The 20,709-nt window shown below is 46.4% G+C and overlaps 1 protein-coding gene across 2 annotated transcripts in view; it reads right to left on the bottom strand.

The window, feature by feature from the left end:
- Nucleotides 1-19,207, bottom strand: part of UXS1 (UDP-glucuronate decarboxylase 1) — a 95,269-nt gene extending 76,062 nt beyond the window's left edge. The window contains exon 1 of one of the 2 annotated variants that reach the window (XM_012495724.2): nt 18,969-19,207. In XM_012495724.2, coding sequence (XP_012351178.2) covers nt 18,969-19,062 — 94 coding nt within the window. In that variant the 5' untranslated portion in view covers nt 19,063-19,207. The remainder of the gene's footprint in view (nt 1-18,968) is intronic. The other variant, XM_012495723.2, reaches the window with a different exon arrangement.
- Nucleotides 19,208-20,709: the final 1,502 nt, after the last annotated feature.

The raw sequence follows: 20,709 nt of genomic DNA, 5'->3' as shown, positions 1-20,709 counted from the left end.
TGGGCACTCTAACAGCCAAGCCTGAGTCTGTCCTCAAGGTCCAGACCTGCCAGTGAAGAAGCCGCCTGCAAGTGGATGCTCTAACCTGGGTGTGGTCCCAGGCATCACGAAACAAAGAGCCATCCCCAACTCAAATTCCTGACCCACCAAACCCATGGGTATAAATACAACGGTAACTGTTTTCTGTCATTAGGTTTTAAAGTGGTTGGTTAAGCAGTGAAACATAACCACAACCAAAACAGAGTCAGACCTGTCACCACCTTTAATCTACTGATGCTCATACGCCCAGGTCACAGACTTCAAATCAAGCCAAATATAGGGCTAAATCCCTCCTCACCTACAGCATGCCCTACCAAGTGTATCTGCGCCTCCTCCATTCGAAGGCAGTGCTTTGCATAGAGACTGGCCCGCCTGGGTAGAAGGCAAGGGCCAAGTCTGAAGTCCTCGGAAAATTCTGATCCCGATCCCCCCAACCCAGGCTGCTCACCACCTAGCTGTAGTCCTCCCACCACCCATCTGAAGAAAACAGGTGTACACAGGAAAGATGCATCCTTACTCACCTCTGAAGAACCCCAATCATCCTAGCACTCTGGTAAAGGGCAAATCTTTGACTTTCCTTGGATAAACCCTGAGGTGGCACAACTGAAATGTTTTCTTAAAGCAGATAAGAATATGCATCATTCTTCTAAGAAGAAAAGCATTCAAAGTTTTGCTTAAGCTGACCAGAAGGTTCAAATTAGAAGATACTGCTCTGTGTTTAATTCTTTGAGTAACAAAGGGGGATGTGTCCCTGGGGTGAGGGGGCTTCGTAGTTGCTAGTTCCCACCAAAAGAATGAGGTGCTCAAAGGTCAGGCATCATGATAGACCCAAGAGTGACAGTTGCTGAACGGGAAACCATGCCTTCCTGAACCTGAAGGAGCCTTAGCCCTAAACCCTGGAGCATGCCCAGACTAGAGAAGCACTCCGCCACCGCCCTCAGCCTTCCAGGCCTGCGCTCATCCTAAGTGGTTACACAGGATGAAAAGTGGCCCAAGTAAAAAGGTAATTTGGGGTACCTGAGCAGGCTCTAGCAACCGGCATGCTCCAAGCCTAAAACAGAAGGCGCTTGCTTATCAGACCTCCCTGTGGTCCTCGCCCTGCTCTCAGCCCTCCAGGAAGCCAGAACTCCAATTTGTTGCCTCCAGAAGCAGGCAAAAGAGCAGCTCTCTGCAACCCCAGCTGGTAGGCTCTGAAATCCGGCTATAAAACTCTTGTTTGTGATGCACACCTGCCCATAGGCTTACCTAATAAAAGCCTACCAATATGCCCAGGGGAAAAAATTTTGCCCCAAGATGTCACTTTTTTTAAAAGGTCGTTAAAAGTATGGGTTTCGTAGATGATATCTGCACCTTTTAAAAGTTTTTGCACATAAAATGCCAATGTTAAGTAAAAAGGACAACTTAGAGGATAATGCATACAGCAGGGTCAATGCTTTTGCTTTTTAAAGCTACATGAATTTTTTTTTTTTTTTGAGATGGAGTCTCACTCTGTCACCCAGGCTGGAATGAAGTGGCACGATGATCTTGGCTCACTGTAACCTCCGCTGCCCGGGTTCAAGCGATTCTCCTGTCTCAGCCTTCTGAGTAGCTAGGATTACAGGTGCGTGCTACCACACCTGGCTAATTTTTGTACTTTTAGTAGAGACGGGCTTTCACCATGTTGGCCAGACTGGTCTTGAACTCTAGACCTCAGTTGATCCGCCTTTCTCAGCCTCCCAAAGTGATGGGATTATAGGTGTGAGCCACGAAGCCCAGCCTAGCTACATGCATTTTTAAAGCTATACATGTATGTATTTATTTTAGAAGTCTGGGGACACCAGGTAATATGACCTTCCTATACTTTTGTATTCTTTTAATTTCTGCAAATCATAAGAATAAACTTTTGAACACCTTTTTTAAGTCTATAGAGGATGCTAAGTTGGTCTGTCTAGTCCAGGTAGGGCAATATCATGGTTTTCAAAGTATAATGCAAAATTCCCCAAATTGTAAATTAAATAATAAATTAAAAGCCTATATAAACTTGTAAGTCAAAAGAGCCAGAAATTCAAAACCATTTACTGAAGTATCTCAAGGAAATTTACTACTCTGTTTTAAAAGCCTGGATAAAAGAAACACTTCCACAGGGAACCCTCTAATGGAGAACAGCACAAACAAACGCTTGTTTAGACTAGAGCTATGCAAAGTGTGTTCCTGAACGGTACCAGCAGCCTCATCTGAGAACTTGCTAGAAATACGGATTCTCAGGTCCCACGCAGGGCTCCTGTCTGAATATTTGTGTCTCCTTAAAATTCACATGTTGAAATCCTAACCCCCAATATATTGGCACTTGGAGGTGAGGACTGTGGGTGGTGACTGGGTTGGGAAAGCAGAGCTCTCATGAATGGGGTCAGTGCCCTCTTAAAAGGGACCCCGGAGAGCTCCCTCACCCCTTTGCCATGTGAGGACACTGGGAGAAGGCGCCATCTATGAACCAGGAAGTGGGCCCTCACCAGACACTGAATCTGCTGGGGCCTTCATCTTGGACTTCCCAGCCTCCAGAACTGTGGGAAATAAATTTTTGTTGTTTATAAGCCACCCCGTCTGTGGTATTTTGTTATTGCAGCCTGGGGTAGGACAGCTCCCAAAGCAGAAACTCTGGGGTGTGGCCTGGCCATCTGGCCTTAGCAAGGTTCCAGGTGATGCTGATGTGGCCCAAATCTGAGACCCTCTGCTCTGGGCACCCACCTGTGTTCTCACTTACTCAGTTCCTCTTAAGACATTCCACATTTTAGTAAGACAAAGAACAGAGTCAAATACCAGAAGAACTCTGCACACACCTCCTCCGTCGCAGGCACTACTAAATTCTAGATGCCCCTTCTCCCTCTTCACTGCTCTTCCATTGTGGTTGGCAGATGCTGACAATGTGTTCTTCCACGTCTCCCCCATCTCTGTGCCTGCCACGTGGGGGCCCTGGCCACTGCATCACCAGGCCACCTCCTTCTGTCTATGCCATCCCCACGTGGCACTTCTCCCTTCTTTACACGGTTTGTCCAAAAAGTCTTTGTGCTTTTCCTGCTCAAGATTTCGAGTTCTCCAGAACAATCTGGTCACCCACTTCCAATTATCAGCCTTGAGCATGCACCCCACATACATGTATATGTACCACTATATTATGTTCATTATAACAGAAAAAAACAATGTAAAAGGACAAGGCAAAAAGCATGTGTATGTATATATGTATGCGTGTGTATATACATACAAGTGTGTGTACATATATACAAGTATGTGTATGTATACATATACAAGTGCGTGTATATGTATGTGTGTGTAAATATATACAAGTAGGTGTATGTGTGTGTATATATGTGTGTGTACATATATGTGTATATGTACATGTACGTGTGTGTATATGTGTGTGTGTGTATATATGTTAGAGTGGGTGTGTGCATATATAGCAGCTCCGCAATCTTTTTTACAATATTCCACGTGGAGTAGGGCCTATGGGGCTTACCCTGCCCCACCCTAGTGGATGCCTGGCACTGGCCCCCACCCCCAGCCCCCTTGCCCCCGCCCTATGTCCACTCCTCCATCGCCTGCGGCAAGCTGGGCAGTGTAGTTCTGAGCACACCCAGTACCCCCCAGCCTTCCTGAACCACAGAATGCCTTCCAGCTTCTTCTATCACATTCGTACTTCCTGATCAAGAAATAATCAGCATCTGATCATTAATGGGCCTTTTATCTAACGGACAGCAGGGCGGTGCTGATAAAGCTCGCTCAGCATCAGGTCCCTGTGGGCTGGACTGGGCACAGCTTGGGAGCAGGGCTTCATGTTACCTTTGCTCTGTGCAGCAAAGCCCTGCATGGTCACTGGTGTCTGGCTCTCTCCTCCTCCTAAGGGTGCCCAGTCTCCTTCTGTGGCTCCGTCATGCATCAGGCACAGGCGAGGCACCCTCTCCAAATCAAGGCCAATCCCAGGGCTCCCTGCCCATGTTCCTGGACAGGACGCCCAAAGGAACCCTTTGTGATGAGGCCTCCACGGTCTCCCCCACTCCACGCTGAACCCCTGCTCTTGCTCTGACTTCAAACCCTGGCCCTTCCCCGACCCTCTGCACAAAGGCCCTGCCCTGCACTTCTCCTGCTCTCCGCACTCTGGCTCTGTCATCTTTCCCGACCCTGTGCGGCCTCACCCCCTCTCAGATGCCCGCCCAGACCCTTTCTTTGTATCACCACGGAGTCTTCCGCCTGCTCCTGTCTCCACCTTCACCATGAGGACAAGGTCCCTGTCCGATTCATTCTCTACTTTACTCTGCAAGTTCAACATTACAAAGGAAATGGAGATTACAATGAGAACTTTAACATGACTGACCTTCAAATCCCAAGACAGGCTTGAAGGTAAAACTTTAAAGTTCCAAATATTGCATTCTATCCTTAAGGGGTTTCACTCTTATTCAAGAAGGCTGTAAGAACAACAGTTTGAAGGAACAGGATTTTCCACTACAAGTCCCCACTCATGCAAAGCCTTCTTTTTGTTTACATGAGAAGACACTATGATATAAATCTACCAATGAGTTCTGTGCAACCATAGATTCATGAGGTAGATCTCTGCGTTGAAAGATTTCCTCCATGGCCAGGTGCGGTGGCTCATGCCTGTAATCCCAGCACTTTGTGAGGCTGAGGCAGGCAGATCACAAGGTCAGGAGTTCCAGACCAGCCTGGCCAACATGGTGAAACCCCATCTCCACTAAAAAAAAATACAAAAATTAGCCGGGCATGGTGGTGTGCACCTGTAATCCCAGCTACTCCAGAGGCTGAGGCAGGAGAATCGCTTGAACCCAGGAGGCAGAGGTTGCAGTGAGACGAGATCACACCACTGCACTCCAGCCTAGGTGACACAGCGAGACTCCGTCTCAAAAAAGAAAGATTTCCTCCACATACAAAGTAAAGAAGCAAAGCACAGAAAAATCAAGGGCATAAAACCATTTACATTTTAAAAGCACCTAAGACATTCTACAAATGGTACAATGCAAAGGAAACAACCAGTAACCCACAGGAAGATCAACGGGATTAGCTGGAAGGGACCGATGCTTTCCATACACTTCCAGATTGTTTGATTGTTAAAATTATGAATTAAAACTAAGCCCCAGAAAGATATGTAAAATATCAATGACTCTTGCATCTCACTATCCAAATTATAAACTACTCTTAACCACCAAGTACCTTCCCAGGTTCTCCACCTCAACTTAGCATTTGGCTCCAAAAATACTACAGAGAGAAAGCTCTGCAATAAGTACTTAAGTAACAATTATGTGACTAATTCTTAGAGCTGGAAATAAGATACACTATCTGCACATCTCCACCTGAGAAAATCAAGTACTTTCTGTCACTGGAAGCAGGACACCAATAAACTTGCAAACACGTTGCACTCACACATTTCACTCGAGGTTCTAGTCCAGTGTCACCATTTAACAAGCACAAAACATCTCTTCATCTGAAATACCAGAGGATAGCATCAAATTTGGGGAGAATAGGGAGAAAGAAATAGAAAAATTCCAGACCACTTCTGAACCCCAGAAAGCAAAAATGGGCTTTGATCCTGCAAATTACTACAGACAAATATCAAATGACAAGAAATGGACTCTCCTTCCTCCTCTCCTCCCAACTTCGCAAATATCAATGATGCCTGGTGTGGCATGGTAGAAAATGTTGCCATGCTATTTCTTTTGTCTTTTTCTACTTAAAGAGATGTAGCCTCCACCTAAGGAAATGTGACAATATTTTACCTCAAACAATAACAATGGAAAATGAAATATACTTCCCCTAAGGTTACCAAATGAATGAATCTCCTTAGTTTTCTGATGGAACGAACAGATTTATTAAAGAAAAAGAGGGAAACCAAGGGGAGGGAATCCCTCCTAGCTCATGGGGGCATCCCACAGGGTGGGCTGCAGAGAGGTCACTGGAGTTTCATCCCTTCCACGCCTGTCACCAGTGAGGCTAAGCATCAGGGCCCTCATCCTTACAGGCACATCGCTCAGCAGCCCTGTACTCTTCTTCCCCGCTGCCGATCACGTCCCTGGCTCAGGGCAGGGCTCTGGAACCTCACCATCAAGTGCGGCTTCCTCTCTGAAAACTGCTAACAGGCCCCAGCTCCCAGCACATGCTCCCTTCTCAGCAGGCTCCAGCGAGCACCACCGATTAGGTTTGAGAATAATCGTTGATGAATCTATTTTTAGAATGCCTAAGGCAAAGAAAGCTGGGGCAAGCGGGGCGCGGTGGCTCACACCTGTAATCCCAGCACTTTGGGAGGTCAAGGCAGGCAGATCACCTGAGCTCAGGAGTTTGAGACCACCTTGGGCAACATGGTGAAACCCTGTCTCAACTAAAATACAAAAAACTAGCTGGGCATGGTGGCGTGCGCCTGTAGTCTCAGCTACTCAGGAGACTGAGGCACCAGAATCACTTGAGCTCAGGAGGGCAGGTTGCAGTGAGCCGATATGGCGCCACTGCACTCCAGCTTGGGCTACAGAGTGAGACTCTGTCTGAAAAAAAAAAAAAAAAAATTAATTAAAAAAAATCCATACTAATTAAGAAGAAAAAGTAAATTCAGACTTCTCACCAAAACTTTTAGGAGGAACTACTATGATCTAAGAAACCCAGGAGTGCTAATGCTAGGATCTGACATAACATGTAAAGCTCTATTATTTCTTTCAGAAAGTAGGGCACTTTCTAAAAGTTAAGAACAAGATGCGAAAAATGTATACAGCTTAAGGATTAATGCAAAAGGCAAAGGAGAAATTTTTTTAAAAGATGGATTATGCCTTCAGGGCTCATTTTATTGCTTACCGTTAAAAAGTTTTGTTAGTAATATATTTGATACTTGATCTTGATGTAGAATGAATGCTAAAGAGAAACTTGATGGAAATACACTTCACAAAAGAAAGAAATTACAAAACTTTCCTGAGGGCCAAAAGAAAGGTCTGTCTAAAGTACAGGTGTCCAATCTTTTGGAATCCCTGGGCCACACTGGAAAAATAATTGTCTTGGGTCACATATAACACTAACAATAGCTGACGAGCAAAAAAAGCAAAACAAAACTCATAATGTTTTAAGAAAGTTTATGAATTTGTCCTGGGCCACATGCAGTCCACAGGTCACGGCTTAAACAAGCTTGGTAAAGAAAAGCTAGGCGCTATGTCTAGATGGGAAGGCAATTTAATATGCAGAAATTATGAGGTTTGGGATTTTTCTCTTCTATGCACTTCATTCTCTAGCTTTTCCTCATTGAGCACCTTGTTTTCTTATTTCTCCTGTATTTTGTAATTTTCAAAAGGGAGTTTAAAAAGTTTTAATAATGGTTTTAAGCGAGCCTTTTCATTTTGTGTTCAGAAAGGGCAGAAAGGGAAAGAAGGTGAGAGAGGGATCTAGGAGGGCCACCTCCAAACCACAGCACCCATGGGCACGATCCTCAGCCACCGCAGCTGCGCCCCAACCCAGAGGGTTGTCAGTGCTCTGGGCTCATTCTTTGTGCCTCAGTTTCCCCATCTACGAAATGGAAAGAACATCTCCCCTCTTCACACCTCACTGTAGGATAGTCGGGTGCTGCCTCTCCTGCCCAAAGTGAGGGCTGCATTTCAGCATCTACACTGGTGGGTGGGGGTGGGGTGGGAACGCAGGCAAGGTGAAGCCTAAGGAGGGCAGTAAGTAGGATACATTGGGGTAAGGGAGCAGGGAATCAGAATTAAATTCCACAGAACAGCAAAAGAAACCAAAAGGAAAAAAAGAAAACGATCCAGATTTGGCAACATATGAGTTTTGCTGAGAAGCCCTGTTTATGAGGATCCATTATTCACAGCTAATGGCCATTTCCACCAGAGCCATCACTAGCCCCTTTGATGAGTGTCAGAATAACTTGGTTCTTTCCCTTGGTTACAACCAAACTATCCTACACCACCAATGTTCTGTTGCTGATAAAACCCAGCTGCCTGCTCAAGTCTTTTTTATTTTTATTTTTATTTTTTTTTAAAAAAACAAGGTCACCCCCAGTATATACGTCAACCAAATTCTAACTTAGAACCAGCATGCTTTGCTTTCAATTTCTAAAAATACTATAAAAATATTCAAAGATACTAAGAATAACATTCCAAGATCTCACCACCCTAACAAAATTGTTTTCCTTTTCTAGCACATCCAGACTCCCTCTGAAAAAGACTGCTTTGAAGTTCAAATGTTTTCTGCTGTTGCTTTACTTCGCTTATTTATTTTGGTTACAGCAACTCTAAAAAGCTTAACCGAAAAGAAACTGATGGATTAACTCCAAATTCACTCTTGGCCCTTCTAAATGCAGGGCGATGAGGAAACCCTCAGCCCCCCTCGGAGGAGAAGTTCCCACTTGGTGGCCTTCACTGCCCTTCCTGCCTGGAAGGAGTCCCTCCATGTTGCAGGTTACTTTACAACACACACACCCACACCTTTTTTCCCTTGAGGCTCATCAAGTGAAGCTATCATCTCTTTAGAGAAATCCCTTCAAGTCCTCACAGTATTTAAAACAAATTATTTTTACCCTGCAAGGCAAAAGAGACCAGAGTATTTTCATTTTACAAATGGAAAAAAAAATTGAAACAGAAGGTTAGAAAGCTTGCACCACGTGATAGGGTGAGCTGAATCAGGGTGAGACCACTTTATTCAGAAAAGGGATGATCCCTCCAGGCACACTGGCTCACGCCTCTAATCCCAGCACTTTGGGAGGCCAAGGTGGGTGGATCACCTGAGGTCGGGAGTTCGAGACCAGCCTGGCCAACATGGTGAAACCTCATCTCTACTAAAAATACAAAAATTAGGCCGGGCGTGGCAGCGCACATTTGTAATCCCAGCTACTCAGGAGGCTGAGGCAGGAGAAATGCTGGAACCCGGGAGGCAGAGGTTGCAGTGAGCCAAAATCGCACCACTGCACTCCAGCCTGGGCAACAGAGAGAAACTCTGTCTCAGAAAAAAATAAATGCATAAAAAGAAAAAGGAAAGGGCTGACCCTGAATTACTCCTCCCCACATTTACCCTTCAGGTAATTCCTAGGACCTGTCATATTTGTAAAACAAAAAGCAAAAAAAGAAATTTGCAATAGACATTAATGTGGATTCAGTACACATGACGAATCTGATAACTGGCCTCACCTATTCAACATTTATTTGTGAAAGCTCTCCAACTTCACATGAGACATATTCTTGACTTCTCAGCTGTCTTAGTCCATGTTCAGGCTGCTACCACAAATATACTACACAGTGGGTGGCTAACAAACAGGAATTTGTTTCTCACAGTTCTGAAGGCTGGGAAGTCCAAGATCAAGACACGGGTGGTGAGGGCTCACTTCCTATTCACAGACGGTGCCTTCTTGCTGTATCCTCACATGGTAGAAGGGAGGAATGAACTCCCTTGGGCCTCTGTTAAAAAGACACTAATCCCATCCATGAGGGCTCTGCCTCCTGACCTAATCACCTCCCAAATACCCCACCTCTTAATGCCATCACTTCAGGGATTAGGTTCCAACATATGAATTCCAGGGGACACAAACATTCAGATCACAGCACTGGCCTGTACAGAAGTAGCATACGTATCATATACCAGGACTAGAATTCAGTCACATATCTACAAAAGGTAGGCAGCTCAGGAGACATGCACACCACAAAGCACATTTCAGGCCACACTGGCCAACCCCAAAATGCAAAACTGATTCAACTTTGCCCTACCCTAATGTCTGAACACTTCAGGCATGTTCATCAAAATCCCTCTCATGCTGCACAAATTCTTATGGAGGGCTTACTCATCTCATTAAATCAAGTTTATGTCAGGTCAGACTTCCACGTTCTGCCTTTATGGGCCACAAAGACTCCTGCTCCTGGCATTGTGCCACTCCAGTCTCTGCTCATTCCATCACTTTCACCTTCAACTCCACTGCCCAAATTGTATCCTTCTGCTAAATGCCAACTCAATGCCCCAGGTCTTAAGGGCATCCGTTCTCTCCAAGTCCCAGATCTCATTTCTCTCATGGTACTCAGCACTTTACCTTGACTACTCTACCTTGTCCGTTTTCTTAGGAACTATGGTGGAAAATGGGAAAATTGTTGAAAATAAAGATGCCCAAGTCTTAAACCCTGTTTCTACCTACAGAACACTTCTGATACCACATGCGTGTGCTTTTCCCATACTACCAACCAATTCTCCCATTCTCTAGACACCAAGCAAGTGGCCAATGATTCCATTCAATTCTGGCTCCTTGGAGAGAAAGTTGATTCCAGGTTTGGGGCAGAAAAAGAACAAGATGAGCCTGAAACATCTAGACATTAAGGAAGTGCTCAAAGACTAAAAGAAGCTACGGGTCCACAGTGATTAAAGAAAGATCGCCATGAGTTTAACGGTGCCCCCTAAAATATGTCCACATCCCAATTCCTAGAATTTGTGATTGTTATCTTACTTGGAAAAAAGATCTTTTTAGCTGTAATTAAAGATCTCAAGACAAAAAGATCATCCCAGACTATCCAGTTGGACTCTAAATCTAGTGACGAATGTTCTTATAAGAAACACCCAGGAGAGATTTAGCAGACAGAAAAGGAGGCGGCCATGTCACCGCAGAGGCTGGAGCAGTGCAGGCAAAAGACAAGAAACTCTGGAGCCACAGAGGAGCCTTCCGAGGGAGCTCAGCCCTGCCAACACCTTGATTTCAGACTTCTGGCCACCAGACTTAGAAATAATAAATATCTCTTGTTTCAAAGGCACCTAATTTGGAGTAATTTGTTACAGCAGCCATGGGAAACTAATACAGTGAGAGAAGAAAGAGGGAGGGAAAGTTCTTTTCAAAACACCACCAGTTAATAACTATCAAAAGATTTACAAAATTAGAAAATCACTAACTGCAATCCCCAACATAAAAATTGGTCCAGGCAAGGATCATCAATGGACATGAAATGCACTGGCTGGAGAACAAGATATTCACACAGGTGGCAAGAATCACTCCACAGATTGCATATTGCAAAAATGTACCTTCAAAATGAAGCAGCATAGAGGCCATTCCTTCCAGGGGTCACACTGAACACTGTCAAGTGGGACCAGCCCAGACACTACATGTTCCCAATGACACCAATTAGCAAGCACTGTTATAAAAATGTTTAACTGAATTTAATCATAAGGAAACAGACAAATCCAGAATGTGGGACATTTATAGGAAAACTGCTCTGGGCTTTTATATATATACATCTACACACACACACATATATACATGAATACACATAAATATGTATACACACACACACACACACACACATATAGGTAAATGTCATGAGAAACAATCAAACAAAAAAAATCAGGCTACTATGGTTCCAGAAATTTAGAGACATAAAACCAAATGCAACATGTAAATCTTGACTGGGTCCTAGATTTTAAACTAAACAAAAAAAATTTTTTTAATTAGCTGGGTGTGGTGGCACACACCTGTAGTCCCAGCTACTCCGGAGCCTGAGGCAGGAGGATCACCTGAGCCCAGGATTTTGAGGCTGCAGTGAGCTAAGATCGTGCCACTGCATTCTGGCCTGGGCACAGATTGAAACCCTGTCCCAAAAAGCAGAAGCAAAAAAAAAAATCTCAGAAAGGCTATCAAAGTCATTTATGGTACAATGGGGGGAAATTTAAATATAGACTATATCTTAGATAAGATTTAGAGTGTGATAATGGTAATGAGATTATATAGAAGAATACCTTTATTCTTAGGAGATATATGTAAAGTACTTGAAGGTGAAGTACTGTTATGTCTGCACCTTTCGAATATTTCAACAAAAAAAGTATATATAAAATATATACAAAAAAAGTAACAGAAAGACAAATGTGGAAAAAATGTAGGCATCTGGTGAATCTGGGCAGAGAGTATTTGGGTGTTCACTAAAACATTCTTTTAGTAGAAAAGATAGAAAATCTGAAAGTTTGAAAATGTTGAAAATTCACAATTTCCAGGTTGTACCTCCAACCCTCAGGCTCCTACAGGCCTAGGAGGATCCTAGGAACCTGCATTTGACAAACCCAAGCTGATCTCATGCTCAGGTCAGCCTGGGAATGCCACTGGTACTAGGTTGTTGGATTTTGGCTGTCTCCTCTCCCCCAGGGTCCTCTGGTGTCACAGTGATATCTAACTTGCTGCACATCCTCCAAGGCAGAGGCTAACAATTGTGTCCCGAGTGAATTTATGAGGGCAATTGCCAATCATGCGGGAGCTGATTATATTAAGGGCAAAACTATACTGTAACCAAAGTCCCAATCTCAGAGAAGTTTGAAGTCTGTTACCATAAACACAAAACTAAGACACATAAAACACTCTTTCATATGGTTTTCAGGTTTTGTCTCTTTTCTTGTTAAGTAACACTGACAGGAAAGAAAGGTACCACAACTAAAATGTCACTACAACAAAATCCATGAAACACCAAAAATTACATAAATGTTACTAGATGTCACAACTCTAATTTCCTTTTTTTTTTTTTTTTGAGATGGAGTTTCTGTTTTGTTGCCCAGGCTGGAGTGCAATGACACGATCTTGGCCCACTGCAACTTCTGCCACCTCCGGGTTCACGAGATTCTCCTGCCTCAGCCTCCTATCTGGGGATTACAGGTGCCCGCCACCACGCCCAGCTAATTTTTTGTATTTTTAGTAGAGACGGGGTTTCACCATGTTGGCCAGGCTGGTCTCAAACTCCTGATCTCAGTTGATCCACCTGCCTTGGCCTCCCAAAATGCTGGGATTACAGGCATGAGCCACCACGCCCAGCCTCAACTCTAATTTTCAAAGGCTAAAGGTGAAAAAGATAATGGCTCCTAAACCCAACTACAATATCAGAAAATGTTTTTTGTCTTTGATTTCTTTTCTTTTTTTGAATATAGGCAATCTATTTTCCTCCCTGCCCCTCTCTCCATATCCCTCCTCCCTGACTTTTTTTTTTGTTCTTGTTGTTTAAGGAATCAATCCACGTGGACAGGGAGAAGGGGAAGGGAGAACAGGCAGCAAAATGCTGCTGGATGGGAAAAAGAAGATAGGTGAATATGGGGACACGGAGAGGGCACGGACGTGGGTGGGCAGTGGAATGGCCCATTTATACTTAGGGTCAAGAACTAGCCAGGCCTGGCGCATCTGCAATGGATGCGGAGTCAGCAGAGACAGGAAGTCTAATTTTCAAAAATATCTAAGAAGCAGGACAACTTCCAGCTCCTGTCCCACCCTGGCAGAAGACAAGTGGCTCCATCTCTGGAGAGGGTAGAATCAGGGTCTCTGACAGAGGAGCACAGATCCCCCTGGGACAATCAGGTTACTAATTAGGCCATAGCCCTCGCTCACTGGGTTCCAGGATGCAGGCAGCCAAGCCTCCCCTTCCTGCAGGGACCGGGGAGAGTCTTGTGACAACAGCCTAGGAGGACCAACCCGCAGCACTAAGCTCAGAAGGCCCCAACAAGGAAAGGTTCAGCTCACAGCAGGCACTGCCCATCCCCAGACTCCCCCACTCTTAAACATGGGCAGGCCATCGGACGAGAGCCTCACACAGAAATGGGAAGGCAGCCTAGAGGAAAGAGATCCTTCAGTAAGGAGAAAAGAAAACAAATTTTTTAAAAATCAAGAGAATATACCACGAAATGAAGACCATGTTTTAGTTTTTAAAAAAAGTTCACAGAACAAAAAAGAACTCTTATACATGAAAAAGTATGGCAAAAATAAAATGTAAAAAAAAAATCACTAGAAGAGTCTAAATACAAAAATGAGGAGTACTTCCCAAAAGCACAACAACCTTAAAATGGTCAAAAATAGGGAATAAGAGGATTGGTCCAGCAATCCTATATCAGAATAGTAGTAGTTCCAGAAAGAGATGAAATAGAAAATGAGAGGGGAAAAAAATCACCAAAGAATAATTCAAGAAAATTCCCAGAACTGAAGAATAAGTGTTTCTGGATTGCCAGGGCACAAAAAATGCCCAACATGCTGGATAAAATACACCAAGGCCTAGCACTGTGGATCTTGGAACACCATGGATGTACCAGTCAGGGCAGGCATTGTTAAGCTGCAGCAATGAGCAGCCCAAAAGCCCTCAGAGGCCTACAACAACAAAGATTTATTCTTCAAGTTTATTTCAATCGAACAGGGTCATAGCATGGGTGGGAGGGGGTTCCGCAAGCTAAGTATCATCATTGTCAAGCTGAGTTCAGAACCAAACTAAAGGGAAGGAAAACTCTGGCAGCAACTTACACTCGCAGCTAAGTGCAGGCCCAGAAGTGGAAGTAGCACTTCCGCTCAGCTCCTGGGCAGGCCACTGGCACAGCAACCATGTGAGGCCATCAAGCTCAGGGAGTGAGGAAGGGAGGGCAATCCTACCAAGAGCCTGGGGGACAGGGGGCTGGACATGTGTGGTGAACACTGACGACCAGATCCGAAAGGAAGATGCTACAATCTTCAGAAAGAGAAGGACTGGCTTGAAATTCTTCAACAATACTGGAGGCCAAAAAGCACTGGACCAATGCTTCAAAAATTCTAAAGGAACTTTTTTTCTAAAATTCTACACTATCAATCTATCAGACATGAAGGCAGAAAATATACTTATGAGTAAAGTCTCAAAATTCACCTCCCATCACATCCAAACCAGGGAGTGAAACAACAGGGAGTGAGGAAGAGGAAGTCAGGAAACAGAAGCCCTGCCGTGGGCAGGTCCAGGCTGATGTGGGTGCAGGTGGTGAGGCTGGCAGCTGATCCTCAGATGCATGCACAAGTTGCAGTAGAAGGCTTCGGGGCCCTTCTTCAGGAAGGGGTGCTGACAGAGGGGCATCCTGATGCTCATGAACATCATGGTGGAACACGCAACAACTGGCAAAGAGTTTGGAGGTGGATCTGTCATACTACATAGAAAGCAAGCAAATTAGAACACCAGCCAATTATTTGCTGGAGAAAACAAAAAGTAACGTACAACATGACTCACTAGGAACAGCATTTACATAGTCATGCTTGTAAACACTGCATGTTGAGCTCCGTGAGATTCTACCACATCTATATAGGAGGGTGGAAAGCATGTACAGGGGCAAAGAGAAGATAAAAATCATCTCCCAAAGAACAAAGTCACTAGGTAATATCTACAACTGAAAAATCAGGAAGCCAGGTGATTCAATGGCACGACGATAAATACCAAAATAATCAACTAGAAGAAGTGAAATGCCTAAGTGCTGGGCGCAGTGGCTCACACCTGTAATCCTAGCACTTTGGGAGGCCGAGGCGGGCAGATCACCTAAGGTCAGGAGTTTGAGACCAGCTTGACCAACATGGAGAAATCGTCTCTACTAAAAATACAAAATTAGCTGGGCATGGTGGCACGTGCCTGTAATCCCAGCTACTCAGGAGGCTGAGGCAGGAGAATCGCTTGAACCCAGGAGGCCAAGGTTGCAGTGAGCCGAAATCATGCCATTGTACTCCAGCCTGGGTGACAAAAGCCAAACTCTGAATCAAAAAAAAAAAAAAAGAAAAGAAAAAGAAGTAAAGTGCCTGCTTCTGGGGAGAGGGAAATGGTGACAGGGGATACTGTTTGGCCCTGCAGAGGCTATTTAACTTTTTACACTATATGCATGTTAAAAAAATAATACGTTAAAGGTAATTCAAGCCGAGTCTGCCCAGGAGCTACCTAGTAGGTTGGCCTGATTTTTGATTCAGTACAAAGGGTAGAAACTGAGTTCTTTCAATGAGCCATTAGCACTGCTATAAATGCTTCAAGGGCTGAAACACATAAGACACAATCCCTGTCCTCAGAATTGGGATTTCATTGAGAAAAAAAAAGCCAACATATGAATGGGAAAGAACTCAAGTACAATGCAAGTTGGCAGGTGGTCAACCCCAAGACATGAAGAAGAGTTATGTGGTATCAAGGAGGAGACTCAGGGCCAGAGTAGGTAACAAAGACCTTGGGAAAGGCGTAAGGAGTAGGAGAAAGGCTAACAGAACTTGAGTTCTGTTCCCGAAACAGGGAGGGCATTTCTGCAACGGAGGCTGGCTAACAGTGAGGGTGTATATAATTGGGAAGTATGGACAGTTTTTTCAAACAGTGGTGAGATTTCACTTGTAACAGGGAGGGCAAGATTACTAATTAGGAAAAGCAGAGATTAGAAAACACAGACATCACGGTTGAGGGACTACATTTTCAGCGTCCTTGGGTGTTATCAGTCACAAGCCCTGTAACATTTTTCCCTGCAGAGTGGCTCAGACTTAGCATACCTGCTCCTTACTAACACCGCATCCACCCTGTGTTAAACCCCTCATAGCTAAAATCACCCATGTCGTGGGCTGCACCCCCTGCCTGCCTGCCAGCCTGCTCTGGCCCCTGTCTGCCTGGGCAGCCTCATGGCTGGAATTTTGTTTTCACACTCCAACAATACCATCCTTCTTTGCATTCCTAGAATACTGCCTGCTCTTGGCTGCCGCAGGACCTCTGCACACACTGCTCCTCCTAGAACACACTCTGTCCTATGACTTCCCTGTTAACTCCTACATAAGCCTTCCATTCTCAGCTCACTTTTTGATTTCTCAAGAAAACAAACGTACCTGATTGCTCTCACTCAGGAGTTCCTGACACAGTTCTCATGCATTCCTTTTCCTCACACCAGTTTGCAATTTAACCTTCATTTCCAATTCATGCCCACCTCACCATCCTGGCCAGTGGGTCTCAAAGTGGGGTCAGGTCACAGCAACAGCATACAGAACAACCTATTAGTGACGCAGATTCTCAGGCCACATCCCAGACCAACTGAATCAGAAACTTGAGGTGGGAGACAAGCAGTCTGTGTTTTTTAAAAAAAACCCTATTGATTCTGATGCATGCTTAAGTCTGAGAACCAATGTGCTACACTACGTGGTATATATGGTCTGCACCATAACAGCACAGACCAGGTAAGTTTTAGCACCCCATGGTGTCTCCTGGTGCCAAGTTCAGCAACAACAGTAAGGACTTGGTAGGATTTCCTGGTCAGATGAATGATTGGTTAAAAAAACTTTCCTGCTGGGCACGGTGGCTCACGCCTGTAATCCCAGCACTCTGGGAGGCCGAGAAAGGCGGATCACGAGGTCAGGAGATCAAGACCATCCCGGCTAACACGGTGAAACCCCGTCTCTACTTAAAATACAAAAAATTAGCCAGGCGTGGTGGCGGGCGCCTGTAGTCCCAGCTACTCAGGAGGCTGAGGCAGGAGAATGGCGTGAACCCGGGAGGCGGAGCTTGCAGTGAGCCGAGATCGCGCCCCTGCACTCCAGCCTGGGCGACAGAGCGAGACTCCGTCTCAAAAAAAAAAAAAAAAAAAAAAAAAAAAAAACTTCCCATGGCTCCATAAATCCCCTATTTTATTAATTCTAAACCCTTGCAGCAACTATAGAATACCCCCAAAATAAACATTGAAACTGCTGTCCGAAGACCTGGGTTCTAGCTCCTGCTCCCAGGCCTTTCTGGGTTCAAATTTTGGCCCTCCTTCTCTTACTATCTGTGTGATCATCCATAAATTTCCTAATCTCTCTTGGCCTTAACTTCCTCACCTCTAAAATAGGAATCATTATAGTACCGATTTCCCAGGGTTGCTGAATGATTGAGACAATGGCACTAAGAATCATGACTCACACAGTTAAGCACTCAACAAATGCAGGTAGTATTACCGCCATAATAATAGTTATTCAACTTTAAATGGTCTTTCCTCTTGGGTCTCAGCTTTCTTACTCAAGATTGACCACACACACTTCAGACTAGTTCTTCCTCCCTTGCAAAACTACACACATCTAACACCCATCCGAGGCCTGAAACCTCCCCTAGCAACCCGGAGTCCTGCTGGGGTTTTCCAGCTCCACCTCCTGAACAGCTGGGCTGTAGCAGACAGGCTGGATCTACTCATACTTGCCTTCCTAGAGCTCAACTGAAGTCACTTCAGACAAGTGAAGTACCCACTAACCTCGGGAATCAGATCTTGGTAACTCAACAGGTTAGCAGGTGATTTCATTTCAGTGTGTGTCTGGGTGGCTAGCATTCAAACGCAGCTCACACTGGGAGCTATTTCTAGTCCAATTTTGGTACTTGGTAACGTATTAATAGCAGCAATTAAAACATATTCCCAACGAATACATCTTTAAAAGGACGGTTTCTGACTTCCCTAATAAGCAGAGGGCCGACCACCTGCCTGCGAAGTGCCCCTCCTGCCCTGTCTCCAGGCAGCACGCTGTGAGCGATGACAGAAACTAGACCCGCGCACGGCGAAGCTGCAGGCACGCCCTGCCCGGCCACCGAGCTGCCTGCCTGCTTGGCCCGGCCGCCGAGCCCCGGGGGAAAACCTAGAATGGGGGTGCCCGTGCGCCCCGACACCTGGGCACGGCCGCGGGCGGGGGGGGCCGCCCACACTTGGCTCCCCAAGAGTTAAACGCTGAGTAATTTTCCTGAGGAGCAAACAGTCGGAGTGGGGGCTCTCCCAATGGCCACAGTATTTTTATCCGACTTAACCAACACCGCGGCGCGACCTCGGGTGTCCCCAAGGGTATTCCCACGCGGCACGCTCCGGAGTCGCCGACCCGGACACTCGCTGGCTCCCAGCGCGACATGGACGACAGCGCCGCCGCCGAGTCCCCCGCGCCCGGGCAGGAGGCAGGGACCTGGGGCCGCCTGAGGAGGGCTAGGGGCCCCTCCGCCCAGGGGCCCCTCCGCCCGGGGTCCGCGCCCGGGCCTAAGCGGTTGGGGGTGTGCGCCCAAGTTGGCCCGCTTTACTGCAAGAGTGGAAAGGGGTGGGAGCAGAAAGCGCCGGGCCCGCCCGGGGCGGGGAGCAACGCGGGGCTGCAGGGCCGCCTCGGGGCCCCGCACCACAGCCGCCCGGCCCACCGCGGCGCCGGGGAATGAATGGGGCTCCCCAGCTGGCAGCGGGCGCGCACTCACAGGCGACGTAGGCCAGCAAGGCGATGCCCAGCAGCAGCTTCATCCTCCTGCGGTTGACGGCAGACACGAGGCGCAGCAGCGCCTTGCTCACCATCCCCGGGAGCCGCGTGGGTCCAGGGCCCTGCCGCGCGGGGGCCCGCCTGCTGCACAATGCGCGGCGGCGGCAGCGACAGCGCCCCGAGAGCCCCGCCTCCTGCCGCCGCGCGACCCCGCCCCCGCGCGCCGGGCTTCCTGCTGGCGAGATCAACGCGCACGCGCGCCTCCACCCCCTTCCTCCGGCTCCGCCCGCGCCCCTCCGGCTTCTCTCCCCGCAGGCGCAGTTGCCGCCTTTCTTCCCTTGGTTTTCGAAGAATGTGGCCTGGAGGGCTGGTGGGCGGTGCGGCACGGCGCGGCGCATGCGCGTTCCGGTCTGTTTTCCCCGAGTTAGAGCGCGCGGGCGCCAGCCGGGAGGTACGGCTGGGTTTGTTTCGCTGAGGTGCGTCTCTAACCCAAGGGCACGACCCGGGTGGCCAGTTTCCGAGCCTCGCCCGGCGGGGGGCACGCGGTGGGCATTCTGGTGTTGCCGTGAAACGAAACTTATTTGCTAAAGTTGGCCGAGCCTTAGAAGTTGAATGCCTGCCTCAGAAAGTTGCCTCGTTCTTTGGGCTGTCTAGTTGGCTTTTTTTAGTTAGAATATCGGCAGCGAAAATGATAAATCCCCTAAATCTCGCCGAACTAAAAACTGGCTGCGTTTTTTTTCCTTGGCTATGATCAACTGGGGTGCCTTTCTTTTAATAAGTCTTTTATTATTATTTTAAAAAGCAGTGCTAAGTATATTAATTTAGGATAGACTAGGAAAAGAAAAGATGAAATTGTGCTGTCCCTGCCTAGAGAAAAACCCTGAACATGTTGTCGTGTTTCATTCAATCTTTTTGTTGAGTATATCTGTTTTATGAGTGCTGTACTGATTGCATAGGAGGCACCTGTGTTTAAAAAGCATTTATCAAATGATGATTACAAGCAAGGAGATGTATCAAAAGATCCACAGATAATCGGAGGCTTGTCGTTGGATGTGCAGAGAGCTGGTCCCATGGAGGAAAAAAAAGACAGGTACACACAGATGTGTGTGATGCCACATTAAGAGAGATCCCGGATTTGGGATCTGCAGGCTTCAAGAGCTCATCTTCAGCTATACGGAGAAATTGAAGTCAGCAGCAGCCCTCCTACCTCTTGGAACCTCAGGCCATTTTGCTAAACTTAATAGAACACCCTTCTTTAGATTTATTAGAAACCTCCAAGAAAAAGAAATATGGCAGCTGGTACTAAAGCAGCAGCTTTATGTTACATCTTTCAAACTATAGTGCAAATGCTGTGATTATGATAAAACCTCCCTCCATCCTACCCCTCCCCTAAACCTATCGAGAATCCCTGACTAGGAGGAAACAGACTGAGCGGTTTGCTAAGGCGGATTGCCCCTGCTATGCATGCTGCCCGTAGATGGAGTGGACTTCTTTCGAGAAGCCCAGCTCCCTGACTCTGACGTGTCCAAGGAGGCTGCCAAGTGACAAAATACCTGGCATGGGAGCCTGAGCCCTGGGTTCCCAGAAGGGCCAGACCCCCCGAGCACGCCAGTTTGGAACAAATTGATTTTGTCTGTAAGTCTGCATTTCCTCGTGGCTGGCTTTCTGGGTTTGCCTTAGACCTATGGTTTTTGAAAAGAGAACTAGAGCAAGTGGAGCTCTAGTTCTTTCCCATTCCATGA

Source organism: Nomascus leucogenys, chromosome 14 (assembly GCF_006542625.1).
Source record: "Nomascus leucogenys isolate Asia chromosome 14, Asia_NLE_v1, whole genome shotgun sequence".
In the NCBI taxonomy this organism is placed as follows: domain Eukaryota; kingdom Metazoa; phylum Chordata; class Mammalia; order Primates; family Hylobatidae; genus Nomascus; species Nomascus leucogenys.
Note: the sequence above shows the minus strand (reverse complement) of the source record. Positions and strands in the feature narration are given on the sequence as shown.